We start from the raw sequence: 16,383 nt of genomic DNA on the forward strand, positions 1-16,383 counted from the left end.
GTGTTTTTGAGGTATTCTGTGGATGATCAACACAAATATGCATCTATCATTGGGGACCATGTCCACCCCTACATGCAGTTTGTTTTTACTCAGCACAATGGCATCTACTAGCAGGACTGTGCACGATGTCACACAGATTGCAGTGTATGTGCGTGTTGCGAAGAGCACCGGGATGAGTTTTCCCCACTCCCCTGGCCACCAGGTGCTCTGGATTTAAACCCAGCCGAGAGTTTTCAGGACAACCTAGATTGCGCCGTTCTCACCACGGATCCTCAACCGAGAAACCTAGCACAGCTGCCCGTGACATAGGAGCTGGCACGGCTCCACATCCTGCCCGTACCTTCCAGAACCTCATTGACTTTCTCATTCCATGTCTTGCAGTGGGCTGCACTGCAAAAGGTAATTATTCAGGCTTTTGACAGGTTTTCACATTAATATGACTGGATAATGCATATTTGAGGGAAATCGTGAAACTGAGTACTAACAAATGAGCAACACCAAGTGAGAGAAGACAGTCACTGCTTTCCAGAGGACACGCTTTATTCAAGTGAAAAGCCATCTCAAGGCAAACTAACACTGTGAATAAACTGTGTATGCATGCTAGTGAAATCCTCCAAATCACAGGAATGTGGAGACTAAGAGAAGCCAAGAAATTCTTGAGAAAGATACTCTGTAATACAGTACATCCAAATACTGTTGATGGACAGTCTAGATTACAAGGAAGGGAAGAACTGTCCAAGGAAAATGAAAGATTGAGTCAGTTAGAAATGTAAGAATAAAATATTACTGATAACAGCTAGGGATAGGTGAGAAGAAGCTGACAAAACAGTGTGTTAAGATACTTGACAGTAGACCAGACACAGACTGCGGAAAGAGTTTCTGTAATGTGGCGTGTTTCTTAATCAAGGTTGCCACAAGTTCTGCCAAGTGAAATTCCTTGATATTTCCCTGATTTCCTGACAAGGTTTAGCATTTTTTCCTGTAAAATTTTGAGATCTCAATGATAAGTTGAGACATAAGCTTACAATCTGTCTTTACAGCTACAATACATGAAACAGTAGTATAAACTTGCAAGTAGATGGCATTTTCTGATGTGAGGAAAAATCTTAAGTACTAACATCAAGATCTTTTGTGATGAACTGTTGTTAGATGGAGTAAGCAATACGTATGGTACATGTGTTTCATTAAGACCACTGATATTTCATTTCAATAAAACAGAAAACATTTGGTGACAAAAATATGCATTTCCTTGGAGTCACTAGATGTATTTAAAATACCTTCACTGATTTCAGAAATAACCTCAGAAAAAAGTTAGTCTCTTCAAGTAAGTGTATAAGGCATGGAAGAATTGTGTAAACCAAATGTAAAATGTTGGTTCTACTATGTTTGCTATTGTCGGTTATTACTCACTGTGTTACATCTGTTATTTTACAGCTATTGTGTGATTGTTCTTTCGAGCAATTAAGAGTACGTAGCGCGCAGACCACCAGTGACTGACACAATTCTTTTATTCTTATTGTCCATACTTTCTAACATATAAACTACTTTTGAAGTGCCAAAATGTACTAGAACAAATAAAATATCCGTGAAACACCACACTGTACAACACACTTGCAGGGAGACAGTCACAATTAGTGAAATCCATCACCCACAGTCTCTGGCCTGCTGAGAAGCACCGCAGTCCTGGTCCATGGATAAACCGTGAAAATCTGTTGCATTATGACACACACAAATAGACGTGGCCTGTGGGCAGATTGGTGAAACTAGATCTGACAGACAGGTATGCACATTAGTGGGAACCGAATGGCTTCAGATTGGCAGGCCCAATCCATTACAGATATTTGCAGAAACAGCCTCAATTTTTGACCTGTCATGGAAAACCACTCATGTGGCCAGTTGTTCCCGAGCCGTAGACAATATGTTAATGAAATGAGACCACGGTGATCAATCCGTGCAGCAGATAACGTGTTCAAATACTCTGATAATCAGTAATAATGAAGATATGTAGCGACTCATGGTAAAGATGATTGCTGAGCTGCAGACAGCCACAGAAAAGACAATCATACTGTCACACGTAAATTTTCAGCCACAGTTTTTGTCAGAAAACGAGAGCACACACACACACATTCACACAGTCACATGACTGCTGTCTTCAGCCGCTGTGTCGACACTCTCTGAGAATCAGATCAAGCAAACTACTTCTCACGTGTCCCTGCCTCTCGTCAGCAGCTGCTAGGCTAGTGGCAAGAAGTGGTGGCAGCACGAACTGCAACCTGAGGGGAGTGGTAGGAAGGGAAGAAGTAGTAGGAATGAGAGAGAGGGAAGCGGCGCAAGTACTCAGCTGCACCCAGCCAGCGACAATGCGTGATACCTCAGCAAACAAACCATTTCACCTACTGAGACAAAAATGAGAGTTTCCTGTGTTTTTTCAAATTTCCCTGATATTTTCTTGGTGTGTTTGAAGTTCACCAATTTCCAGAATCTGTGTCAATCCCGTTAATGTGGCATTAGGTGGGCATTATCAGATATACGGAGCAGATATACCAGCAACAAACTTTCCATTCGCATGAATGGACACAGGCAGACAGTGTTTGTTGGTAATGAGGATCACCCTGTGGCTAAACATGCCTTGGTGCACGGCCAGCACATCTTGGCACAGTGTTACACCGTCCGGGTTATCTGGATACTTCCCACCAACACCAACCTATCCGAACTCCGGAGATGGGAACTTGCTCTTCAATATATCCTCTCTTCCCGTTACCCACCAGGCCTCAATCTCCACTAATTTCAAGTTGCCGCCACTCATACCTCACCTACCCACCAGGCCTCAATCTCCACTAATTTCAAGTTGCCGCCACTCATACCTCACCTGTCATTCAACGTCATCTTTGCCTCTGCACTTCCGCCTCGACTGACATCTTTGCCCAAACTCTTTGTCTTTAAATATGTCTGCTTGTGTCTGTATATGTGTGGATGGATATGTGTGTGTGTGCGCGAGTGTATACCCTTCCTTTTCTCCCCCTAAGGTAAGTCTTTCCGCTCCCGGGATTGGAATGACTCCTTACCCTCTCACTTAAAACCCACTTCCTTTCGTCTTTCCCTCTCCTTCCCTCTTTCCTGATGAGGCAACAGTTTGTTGCGAAAGCTTGAATTTTGTGTGTATGTTTGTGGTTGTTTGTGTGTCTGTCGACCTGCCAGCACTTTCATTTGGTAAGTCAAATCATCTTTGTTTTTAGATATATATTTCCTACGTGGAATGTTTCCCTCTATTATAACCATATATATATGAATATAATAGAGGGAAACATTCCACGTGGGAAAAATATATCTAAAAAGAAAGATGATGAAACTTACCAAACAAAAGCGCTGGCAGGTCGATAGACACACAAACAAACACAAACATACACACAAAATTCTAGCTTTCGCAACCAATGGTTGCCTCGTCCTGACGAGGCAACCATTGGTTGCGAAAGCTAGAATTTTGTGTGTATGTTTGTGTTTGTTTGTGTGTCTATCGACCTGCCAGCGCTTTTGTTTGGTAAGTTTCATCATCTTTCTTTTTAGATATATATATATATATATATATATATATATATATATATATATATATATATATATATATATATATATATATATATATATATATATATATGATAATTCAGAATTCCTATTACATAGTTATAAGTGTTGTAGAGGGGACTCAGGACAGAAATATTTGGTAATAAACCCATGTCTGGAAATGTGCCATTTGGAAGATAAATGACTGAAAAAAATGTCAAAAGGTACACTGCACATGCATCAACCAACTTGTACCGACATATGCTCGAAGTGGCAATGAGGAGTTTGCTCATAAACACATGGTCCAAAATTCCCGGAGTGTCCCAAATGAGCTCTGCTACAGACATTACATGGGCAAGGAAATCTTCTTGTGACTCCACAGAAGTCTTGTAAACAATACTCTTCATGTAGGTGTTGAATCAGGTGATTGTTGTGGTCAATGCATCAGTCCACCATGACCTATCCACCTTCCTCCAAATGTTTTGGACGTTGCATAAAAAGTGAGCTGGCACGCCTTCAAGCTGGAACCACATCATCTGGTGGATATGTAATGGCAAAGTGGATGTGACCCATTAGATGGGCTGGTAGAATACAAGAGCCAATCGAACGACCATAAGTAATACTAGCTCACACATTAAAAGCTCAAACAGTGTTGAAAACCATGGGGATGTACGGCATGAGCATTTTCCTCATCCGAAACCTGGCTAATAAGACAGCTGAGCATACCTGTGTTTGTGAAATGCACCTTCTGCGTGAAAAAAATGATCCAAGGAAAGTCTGGAGCATAGGCACGACAGTGCAGGAATGGCATGTGGTGAAAAATCACCTGCACCCATTGCCTACACCCTTTGGAGATGATATGGGTGGAGTTGCTGTTCATGGAGAATTCCCCAGATGCTGCTCTGTGATAGATGCGTGGAACCTACTATGTTGTGGGTACTCGGTGGTGGATTCTGACGGATCAGTGGAGGACTTCCTTCTTCCCCATCAACTGCACGGTGCACCTGGTCTCAACCACAGTTAGGGTGGATTCTGAGAACTGGTACTCTTCCTTTCTGTAATGCACAATCTTTGTAAATCATTTAGTGGCAACTGATCTACATGCACTTCAATTCATTGCGTTGTTCTCTGATGATGCCGCTGTTTTTCTGTGATGACATGTGACATGACATCACACAAGATGTCATGTGACACCTACCACTATCAATGTGTTGCCTTCTATCATTCACTCATTTATCCTCCAAACTGCGCATTTCCAGGCATGAGTTTATTACAAAATATTGCTGTCGTGCGTTGCCTCTACAACGCCTGTAACTGTGTAACAGGAATTCTGAATCACCCTGTATTTGATACAGTGTGGTTATAATTAAACTTTTGCTAGTTGGGCCAGTGTAGAGAGAAAACTATTTACCATATGGGTACCCAACTTTACAGGGATGCGTCCAGATGGTGTGCACTACAAGATTTATGTTGTTAGTAGAGTTAGTGTCATGAATTGCTGTTAGTTGCCGGTACTTCTGGGTGACATAGCAGTGAAACACAAGCATCAGGGTGAATTACAGTTGCAGTCAGTCAACACAGATCTGGGCACGGTGAGTAGGGCTTTATTCGTAAAGCTGTTTCATCCAAAAAGCAGTAATAGTGCTTCTGCCCTTCATGAGTATCGACGCATTAAAGGAATATGGAGAGCTCCTCTTTCCACACCAGGGTTGAAGAACATAATTCGGAAGTTTATATTAACTGGTGATATGGGAATTGCTCCCCAGAGTGACTGATGGCCAGCTGCACCACAAATTGTCGAAGAGGTTACTGTTACCTGGGCTGAGAATTCTGGTCGCAATGTGTGACCATCAAGCAGCAATGTGTGACCATCAAGCAGTGCATGAGCCGCATCACAATAACTGAACATTCCGCAATGTCCACTGTTCGAAAAGTGTGGCGAACAATTGTAACACAGTATCTCTAGTGTGGTTCCAGACTGTTGTGGATGTAAATAGTTGTCACATTGAGCAATGGTTGTAACCTGTAATGTAAATGTTGTACGCAATGAGCTAACATTATCCTCTCATGTGGAAATTAAAATGTGTTTCTTTCAATGCTCGTTATTTCTCTGCGCATGTCCTTACAAATGTTTCCACAAAATTTCATTTTTCTACGATCACTCGCTTTTCATGGGAGCCTTCTCAAGTAGGGAAAGTTTAATTATAATCATGTTACAGATAAATCACTTGTACCATTAAAAAAGACTTCATATTTCATGTTGATTTTTTCCTCCCACCAGGTGTATTCAGAGTTTGCAAGAGACCCTTTTCCAACAGACCTTGCCACTGTTTGTAAATATGTCTGTGAGGCTGTGGGATTTCCCAGCTTCTCTGCTGAAGCAGCTATTGTGAACTTTTACCACCTGGATTCAACTCTCTCAGGACATACAGATCACTCTGAGGAAGATGTTACTGCACCTTTACTGTCGTTCAGGTAAAATTTTTGAGATAACAAACATTATTTTTTAAAACTTGGTTACTTAAATAGGCTTAAACAAATGTGCCCCAACATAATGACGTATCTTCAGCAGAATGACCTACTCTGTGCCAAACAGCAGGGATTGTGAAAACATTGATCGTGCAAAATCCAATTAAAACTTTTCTCACTTGCTATCCTGAAATCCATAGATCAAGGCAATCAGGTGGATGCAGTGTTTCATATCTTCCAAAACACATTTGACTTGATACTGTGACTGGGCGAAGGATTTCTCGGTAAGCAGGATGCAGCATGTTACCTTGGGTGGAAACTCATCAGTAGAGGTAGAAGTATCTTCAGTCCTCATGCTTGTCCCAGGGAAGTGCGTTACACCCCTTGTTCGTGTTGTGCAGACAGTGTTAATAACAACCTCAGACATTTTGCAAGTGATGCACTGTCATCCATAATGAGTACCATCCAAAAAAGATGCAGAAATATTAAATTGTATCTCAATATGATTTTAAAATGTTCCAAAGATTGAAAACTTCCTGTAAGTGTACAAAAATGTGAAATTTTGGAATAAAAAAAGTGGTATGCTATGACAACGATAACAGTGAATCGTGGTTGGAATCTGACAACCCATACAAATGCCTGGGTGTAACTCTTTCTAGAAATATAAAGTGGAATGGTCTCAAAGGCTCAGCTGTGGGTAAAGCAGGTGGCAGACTTCAGTTTACTGGCAGAATACTAGGAAAATCTGAAGTGTGTGGCACTCATACCAGATAGGACTAACTGGGAGATATTGAATATATACAGAGAAGGGCAGCACAAATGGTAACAGGTTTGTTTGACTCACAGTTGAGCATCAGAGAAATGATGAAACAACTAAATTGACAAACTTTTGAAAGTAAACTATGCAGGAAAAGCTGATAACAAAATTTCAGTGATCAAGGGCGCACAGAGACATTTAAGCGGTCATTTTTCACACACTCCATATGCAACTGGAATGAGAAGTATCCTTTGCCATGCACTTCGAGTGGTTAGTGGAGCATATATGTAGATTTACATGTAATGGCAGAAACTATTTCTAGATTTGCAGAAGCAAATATGTCACAAGAATGAATAGGAAGCTTTAAGGGGATAATTTTCTCGGTTGGGAACCACCATTAAACTGGAAATGCTATAAATTAGAAAGTACTATTATTGCAATGATAAGCCAGAGAGGGCAGCATTAGTGAGACCAAAGAGGTATGGACTTATGTTCAGTTTTCCAATTGTTTACCATTTTCAATGATTCTTCTCCTGTTATGTATGAAGTTCCAACATTGCAATAGTTCTTCTTAATTAGCTGTAATTATGCTGGAATCTTCAACAGTGGCAGCAGCCTGTTTGTTCCTCTTTGGCCAGGCCTTTTCAACTTCCTTTTACACCCTTCTCACTTGAGTCACTCAGCTGTTGTTAACACCTATTTTTTCATTTGCTGTGTTCAGTAAGCGCTTTTAAGCATTATGACAACACAGCAATGCAGTATGATCGTTGTTTAATAACTTGTTTTGTAAAAGGTTATTCCCTTATTTGAACCTGTCACTGCCCGAGGTGAGTTTGGTTTATTGTTTGGTTAGTAAACAAAGTATGCTTTGTTTTATTCAGAAAGGGGAGTGTGTGTGGAGGGGGGGGGGGGGGGGGGGGGGAGATACAGAACAAAACTATCAGATAACATTAAAATATATAGGACTGAGCAGTAACCAACATCCATTTGCACCTGTTTACAAGCCTTTGTAACATTTGTTTCATTCAGAGTATGCTAGAAACACATGAGACAAATGTGGAAGGATTTAGTCAGGGGGGAGGATTTAGTCAGGGGGGAGGGGGGGGGGGCTTTCTTCAGCATTTAGGATAAACATGAAAGGGAAGCTTTAGTTGAGAAGGGAGTGAGACACGGTTGTAGACTATCCCGCTTGTTTATGCATTCGGTATAAGCTGTGAAGGCAACTAAGGAGAATTTGGGAAGAAAAATGAAGTACAGTGAGAAGCTAAAGCTTCTATGTTTGTCAGTAACATTGCAGTTATATCGGAGACAGCAGAGGACTAGAAAAAGCAGGTGAACGATTAGATTGTATCTGAATTGAATTTGAATTTTATTTGATCCTGTAAGATGACATTGTGTACAGTAAATGTACGTGTAATATAGGACATGTCCAAGAATTAACATTCATTATCACTTATTTTTCTACACCTTTAGCTTACATTTTCACATAATTGATAATGAATAACAATATATACAAATTTAATGGCATAAGTATTCTGCAACACTGTAAAACTCTTTTTCAATGAGATAGTCCTTAAGTTTCTTTGTAAAGTCATTGTGAAGTACACTATCTTGCAGGTTTTTAGGCAGACTTCTTAGTAGTCTGATACCAGAGTACTGTGGTCCTTTTTCTAGCACTGCCAGTTGGTGGGGTATGCTCCATACCTCATTCTTCCTTCTTGTATTGTGGGTGTGTACACTAGCATTTGTAATCCAGTCCTCACTACCTTTTGTGATGTACGTTATTGTTTTGTATATATACAACGATGAAAAAGTTAAGATACCTAAATTCTTGAAACAGTTTCTGCACATTTCAGAGGTCTTTCTTCTTAAAATAGTCCTAATTATTATTGTTGTTATTATTATTATTATTATTATTATTATTATTATTATTATTATTTTTTTTTTTTTTTTTTTTTTTTTTTTTTTTTTTTTTTTTTTTTTTTTTTTTTTTTTAAACCACTCGTTTTGTCTCTTGTTTGTTTGAGTTTCCCCACACAGTCACTCCATACTGTAAGTATGGTTCGAAAAGTCCATGATACACTGTACACAGAAGGTTCTTGTCTGAATACTGTGATAGCTGCATCATTAAGAATATGACAGAGCTCAGTTTCTTACAGACATTATTAATATGTTTTTTCCATTTCAGTTCATTGTCTTGAAAAGATGTTAAAAATAAATATTGACAAAAGTAAAACAAGGGCAGTAGGGTGTAGTTTAATTAAAGCAGGTAGTGACGAAACAATTAGCTTAGGAAATGAGACACTGAAAGTAGTAAGACAAGTTTTCTGTTTGTTGAGCAAAATACAAAGGGTGTTCAAAAAGTTTTGCACAGTTGTCACTAATTTTTTTATTATCTGCAGGAGGGGAATGAAATTTTTTGTGAACATACTTGGAACATTTAGCTAATACATTGAGCCTACTCAATGTAGCCTCCATCAGCTGTGATGCATCTGGCCCAACGTTCTTTCCATGATGTAAATGCACTTTGGTAAAATTCTGGGGATTGACTTTTACACCATTGCTTGACACAGGACATAAGGTCTTTCTCGCCATCAAATGTTTTACCGCGCAGATAGGCCTTCATACGACCAAAGAGGTAAAAATCAGACGGAGCCAAGTCTGGACTGTACGGAGGATGAGGAACAATTTTCCAACCATTTTCCTGATTTTCTCCTGCATCATAAGGGCTGTATGGGGTTTGGCATTGTCCTGGTGTAGTCTGATGAGCTGACCCTGAAGCTGTGGTCTGTGGGTCTTGATGGCACATTGAAGCTTGTCCAATGACAAACAGTAACAGTCCCAGTTAATTTTGGAGCCAGGGTCCAAAAAGTCAATGAAAATGAAACCACATTGATCCCAGAAGAAAGAGGCCACCACCTTTCGGCCTGCTGTTCGTGACAGTCTTGGTGTCTTCTCCCGAGATGACGCCACTCCGTGGATGGGGTTTTGCTCTCAGGTTCGGACAAAAACAACCATGTTTCATCCTGGGTAATGACACTGTCAAATCACTGTTTCCACTCTTCAGTAACGGTCTTCATGAGACCCCCGCACAAATTCTTCCTTATCGTTTTTATTCCTCTTGTCAATAATCTAGGCACCCAACGTGCACAGATTTTTCTGTACCTCATTGACTGTGCCAGTGATACCACACTACCCAATGACAAACGAGTCATTTCAGCAAGCTGTTGCGTCATCACACATCTGTCAGTTTGGATGATTTGATCAATGGCCTCCTTATTCACATCACTCATTGCTGTCGATGCTCTACTGCATCATGGATTGTCTAATAGAGAGAAATCACCTTCTTTAAACCTCTGCAACCACCGCTGGATACTGCTGCGATCCACGGTGCCCTCCCCATAAACAGGGAGCAACTTCCTGTGAATTGATGTGGCAGAGTCATTGACGGTCTTGAAGAGGAACTCCATCAACGACCATTGTCGCCACCTGACATCTACTTCACGGTCCATTATGGCTCACCTGTAAATAAAAGAAAATAATTTTATACACCAACTTATAGCTAAATGTTCCAAGTATGTGTGCAAAAAATTTCTTTCTCCTCCTGCAAAAAATAAAAAAAATTTAGAGATGACTGTGCAAAACTTTTTGAATGCCCTTTGTAACTATCATTAGCAAAAATAAACACGGTATAACATGCAGACTTGTAATGGCAAAAAAGCATTTCTGAAAATCAATTTTGTTAACATTTAACATAAACTCAGATGTTAGGAACTCATTTTAGAAGTTGTCTGTCTGGAGCATAGCGTTGTATGGAAGTGAAATGTGGTGCTACAGAACAATATTGAAGACGAATAGATCGGATAACTAATGAGGAGGTACTGAATCAAACTAAGGAGAAAATAAATTTATGGCACAAATTCACTATAAGACAGAATTGGAAGAGGTGATGTGGCTTGTACAGGATACACTTGTGGAGAACTGTATGAAGCCAATCTTCAGACTGGAGACCAAAGCAAGAACATAATCTCGCAGAATTAGTTACACTGCTAGGGTGTATCATTTAATCTTCCAAATACAATAAATTCCCACTCTACATGTGTAATATAATGTATGAGGATAATTGGTTGTCATATTGAGTGCATTCATCATGCCAGACTGTGAACCTTTGCTTGGTATTTGACACTTAATCTCTGCCACCAGTTTTGGACAGACAGCCATCTTTCTGCTGGGAGGAACAACCATGGACGACGAACCATCAGCAGTGTACTTACACAGTGGGGATGTAGCCATCATGTCCGGGCGGAGTCGGCTGTGTTACCACGGTGTTCCTCGAATTGTTCTCGACACCATTCAGCCTTGGCATCTTGAGCTAGACAGGGATAGTGAGGACTTGTGGATACCATTTGAAAAATATGTTATGTCATCACGTATAAATGTAAATGTAAGACAAGTTTTGAGGCAGGGGCAAAAATCACTGTCATCTGTAGCATCCTGACTCAGAAAATTGTGACTATGGAAAATAAATAAGTATCTGAGAGCAAATAGATGAATTGTTCTGTATAGCAATTGATGCCCAGCATCTGTCCTTCCTCTTTAGTGCCTCTTTAATTGTTGGCATGTGCATAACACACCTGGTAAGGTATCTTTCATACAGACAAATATATTTTCATTTGATAAAATGCACCTTGGACTTGAATTTCCAGGATAATTAATTTGTATGGGGTCAGTTTATGCATAAGGGGCCAATTAAATTAATTCATTGATCTGTGTATCAAGGTGGTTACTGTAAGCTAATTAACATATGGATATGAAGCAGTGAAAAATGAATGTTGACAAGGGAATGATGCTAAGTGATTCAGTATTCAGAAGCAAAGTGCCTGTAATAAATACTCACTGATGATATGAACAAATGTGTTAGCAGGGTTTCTGTGATTATTGTTAAGAATACAAACAAATACCAACTTGTCAGAAACTTCATCATTTTTATTGTACAGAAATCAACTTTAAGGTAAGCAAGGAAACTGTAAGGAAAATTATTATATGTCTGAAATTTGTGTTTAAATGGTGCCTGAATAAATGAGGCACCATGTGTGCAAATAAATTGGCATAGTTTTTTATGTTAAAATGAAGTATCAAAGTGTTATAATTAGAGCAGCTAATGGTTTATTCAGATTAAATGTGGATTTATAATTCATTACTCTGTGAATAAATTTCATCAGTGTGTAGGAGAAGTAATACCAAACAAAAGTGTTGGTCAGTATTTAATTAATTGTTGATAATTTTCAGTAACCAGCCAATAATTGGTTTTGGATGACTTCATTCAAAAAGTACCATTTCCAGTTCTGAATTTAAACTATTCAAAATAAGACAGCTTTTATGCTTTTGTTAAAACATACACTATGTGACCAAAAGTATCCAGACACTCTGAAAAACATATGTTTTTCATATTAGGTGCATTGTGTTACCCCCTACTGCCAGGTACTCCAGTCAGTGACCTCAGTAGTCATTAGACACCGTGAGAGAGCAGAATGGGGCACTCTGCGGAACTCACAGACTTCGAATGTGGTCAGGTGATTGGATGTCACTTGTCATACATCTGTATGTGAGATTTCCACACTCCTGTACATCCCAAGGTCCACTATTTCCAATGTGATAGTGAAGTGGAAATGTGAAGGGAAGCGTACAGCACAAAAGTGTACAGGCTAACCTTGTCTGTTGACTGACAGAGACCGCCAACAGTTGAAGACGGTCGTAATGTGTAATAGGCAGATATCTATCCAGACCATCACACAGGAATTCCAAACTGCAAGTACTATGACAGTTAGGCAGGAGGTGAGAAAACTTGGATTTCATGGTCGAGTGGCTGCTTATAAGCCACAAATTACGGCGGTAAATGTCAGATGATGTCTTGCTTGGTGTAAGGAGCATAAACATTGGATGATTGAACAGCGGAAAAACGTTGTGTGGAGTGACAAATCATGGCACACAATGTGGCGATCCGACGGCAGGGTGTGGGTATGGCGAATGCCCAGTGAACATCATCTGCCAGCGTGTGTAGTGCCAACAGTAAAATTCGGAGGCGATTGTGTTATGGTGTGATCGTGTTTTTCATGGATAGGGCTTGCATCCGTTGTTGTTTTGCATGGGACTATCACAGCACAGGCGTACATTGATGTTTTAAGCACCTTCTTGCTTCCCACTGTTGAAGAGCAATTCGGGGATGGCGATTGCATATTTCAACACAGTCTAGCAACTGTTCATAATGCACGGCCTGTGGCGGAGTGGTTACATGACAATAACATCCCTGTAATGGACTGGCCTGCACAGAGTCCTGACCTGAATGCTGTAGAACACGTTTGGTATGTTTTGGAATGCCGACTTCATACCAGGACTCGCCAACTGACATCGTTACCTCTCCTCAGTGCAGCACTCTGTGAAGAACGCGCTGCCATTCCCCAAGAAACCTTCCAGCACCTGATTGAATGTATTCCTGCGAGAGTGGAAGCTGTCATCAAGGCTAAGTGTGGGCCAACATCATATTGAATTCCAGCATTACCGATGGATTCTGTCTTGATACTTTTGATCACATAGTGTATGATGTAGTGATCTGTCCTAGGATAAACAATAATTCATAGTTACAAATGAGTAATAAATGTTGTTACACTACAGGCTAGTGCTAGAGTGCAACTTATATAGTTTTCTTCTAATGAGTCATATTCACAATGTTGTTCATATTTGGACCATCATATACATTGGTTTGCAATATTGAACACTTTTGTTTGGTAACATAACAAGTTTCCAATGTGCAACATATGTTTTGACTCATAACATATTAAAGCAAATACCGAGCTTAAAAATACATAAGTGTCAAAGATACTGTGATAAAAAGATTTCATATTTTGGGAAATTAAGTGTAAATTACTGTTGTGTTAATTGGAAAAAGACTTTACATTCAATGTAGGGCGTTAAACAAAGTAGAAAATTGAAGTTTTGTGAAGTAGAATTTTGGGCGTGAGTCGCACTGGAGTTTGCATATTGTCAATTTAGCACGGGACCTCGGTAAGAGATACATGACTATTACATTTCAAGAAAAATGAGCCGCTATGAATCTACACACACACACAGTTCGCCTGATAAAGTCATTGAGCAGACTGAGTTGGTAATACTCCTTTCCTGAAACACATCTAGACAGTAATTTCCATACTCCAATATAAATAATGTTTCTACACCAATATGCAGATCAAGTAGCAAATCATGTACTATTGTATTTATCTACAAAAGTTAATGAAATTCATGGCATTAAATATGAATGAATATTGATGTAATATCATCATCATTGTTCAAATGGCTCTCAACCACCACGCCCCACACTCCTTGTATCTACGCCCCTGGTCTCAACTAATCTGTGAAATCTATGTCTCCACTAACAGGATACCATAGTGTGTACTGTTCAGTTAACCCAAGAAACACACTGGGAAGGTGACTGTAGCTTCATATGATGAAAGAACACTGCCTGCATCACACCGAGCGATTGTGCTGCGTATTACGTATTACACATTATCTGAGAAATAGGTGAAAACATGAAAAATTAAACACAGAAGAACATTTAATTCAGAAACAACTTTTGCTAGTGTGTGGTGTGTTAATATGTAAAACGGATTCGCTATGTATCACATCAAATTCTCATTCTCATTGAGCTAAGCCGTAAGCATGTAAGTGCCGACCTTCTGCACCACCCAACTTTTGCTTTGAAGGTTGACTAAAAAAATGATAATCCCTTTCATTACCAACCAGTAAGCACAGCTAAACACCATGTTTTACTCTCCAAACTAGAATACTATGGAATCAGTGACAAATGCCTAAAACTAATGGAATCAAACCTAAAAAAAAGGAGGTGATGAGTTCATGTCAGTCATCAGACACAAGTAAGGTTCAACAGTGTGTCACAGGGATCAAAATTAGAACTTCTTCTGATCCTGGTACAAATAAATGACTTACCGGATAATACAGATGCTAAGACATAATTGTATACATTATGTCTGGAAACTATTTATTTGTAATTCTTGTCAAAAGAATGAGCTTGGTAAAAGAAAGTGCAGCACCATGGTTCGGTGCAAATGGTGTACTGTTAAATATGAATAAGTTGCAGAATATGTGATTCACTCTATCAAAGACAGTAAAAATTGAAAAACAAAATGTAAAATTTTTAAGCATTACACTTGACAATAAACTAAAATGGTACACTCATGTAGAACAAGTAAAAGTTAGGTTATCAAGGGTGATATAATTCCTAAAGAGACTCACGTCATGTGACACCTTTCTAAAAAAAACAACCTATTTTGAAATACAGTTTAATACTCTGTGGAAAACAGCAAAATAAATAAATAAATAAATAAAAATAAAAAATGAAATTCTTGTAATTCAGGAGAAGGCAATTAGAGTAATGGCAAGAGCAAATACTAGAACTCATTGCATCATTGCAAGCCTTTGTTTAATATGTATAAGTTTTTAACTATAATTAATTTTTATATTCTAGAAAGCGTAACCTACATACTCGTTGAACTACCAAATTTACACATAACAAATCAAACACATTCATGACAGTCAAAATATACAACAAACTGTGTAAACATGTTACAAGTGCCCCAATCAAATCATTTAAGGAAATGCTGCACAATTATTGCTATCCAAACCATTTAATTCTTTAGAAGAATTTTTATTAATGCCAAATACAATAATGTAAATATGTGTTTTGTAATATTAGTAAGTAAATATACTGATGAATAAAGAATCAAGAGCCTGAATCTGAACACCCATATTTAAAGAATTGAACTCTCATTTATAAAACAGCTTCAAACAGCTGACTACTTTACAAATGACTTGTTGTTGTTGTGATCTTCAGTCCAGAGACTGGTTTGATGCAGCTCTCCATGCTACTCTATCCTGTGCGAGCTTCTTCATCTTCCAGTACCTACTGCAACCTACATCATCCTGAATCTGCTTAGTGTATTCATCTCTTGGTCTCCCTCTACGATTTTTACCCTCCACGCTACCCTCCAATACTAAATTGGTGATCCCTTGATGCCTCAGAACATGTCCTACGAACTGATCCCTTCTTTTAGTCAAGGTGTGCCACAAATTTCTGTTCTCCCTAATTCTATTCAATACCTCCTCATTAGTTATGTGATCTACCTGTCTAATCTTCAACATTCTTCTGCAGCATCACATTTTGAAAGCTTCTATTCTCTTCCTGCCCAAACTATTTATCGTCCACATTTCACTTCCTTACATGGCCACACTCCATACAAATTCTTTCAGAAACGACTTCCTGACGCTTAAATCTATACTCGATGTTAACAAATTTCTCTTCTTCAGAAACGCTTTCCTTGTCACTGGCAGTCTACATTTTATATCCTCCCTACTCCGACCATCATCAGTTATTTTGCTCCCCAAATAGCAAAACTCCTTTACTACTTTAAGTGTCTCATTTCCTAATCTAATACCCTCAGCATCACCCGACTTAATTCAACTACATTCCATTATCCTCATTTAGCTTTTGTTGATGTTCATCTTATATTCTCCTTTCAAGACACTGT

General features: G+C 39.1%; 1 protein-coding gene across 1 annotated transcript in view; it reads left to right on the top strand.

Moving 5' to 3' along the window:
• Positions 1 to 11,331, top strand: part of LOC124551289 (nucleic acid dioxygenase ALKBH1) — a 28,926-nt gene extending 17,595 nt beyond the window's left edge. The window contains exons 5-6 of the mRNA XM_047126291.1: positions 5,840 to 6,033; positions 10,988 to 11,331. Of these exons, the coding sequence (XP_046982247.1) occupies positions 5,840 to 6,033; positions 10,988 to 11,282 (489 nt within the window). The 3' untranslated portion in view covers positions 11,283 to 11,331. The remainder of the gene's footprint in view (positions 1 to 5,839; positions 6,034 to 10,987) is intronic.
• Positions 11,332 to 16,383: the final 5,052 nt, after the last annotated feature.

This window comes from Schistocerca americana, chromosome 9 (genome assembly GCF_021461395.2).
Source record: "Schistocerca americana isolate TAMUIC-IGC-003095 chromosome 9, iqSchAmer2.1, whole genome shotgun sequence".
In the NCBI taxonomy this organism is placed as follows: domain Eukaryota; kingdom Metazoa; phylum Arthropoda; class Insecta; order Orthoptera; family Acrididae; genus Schistocerca; species Schistocerca americana.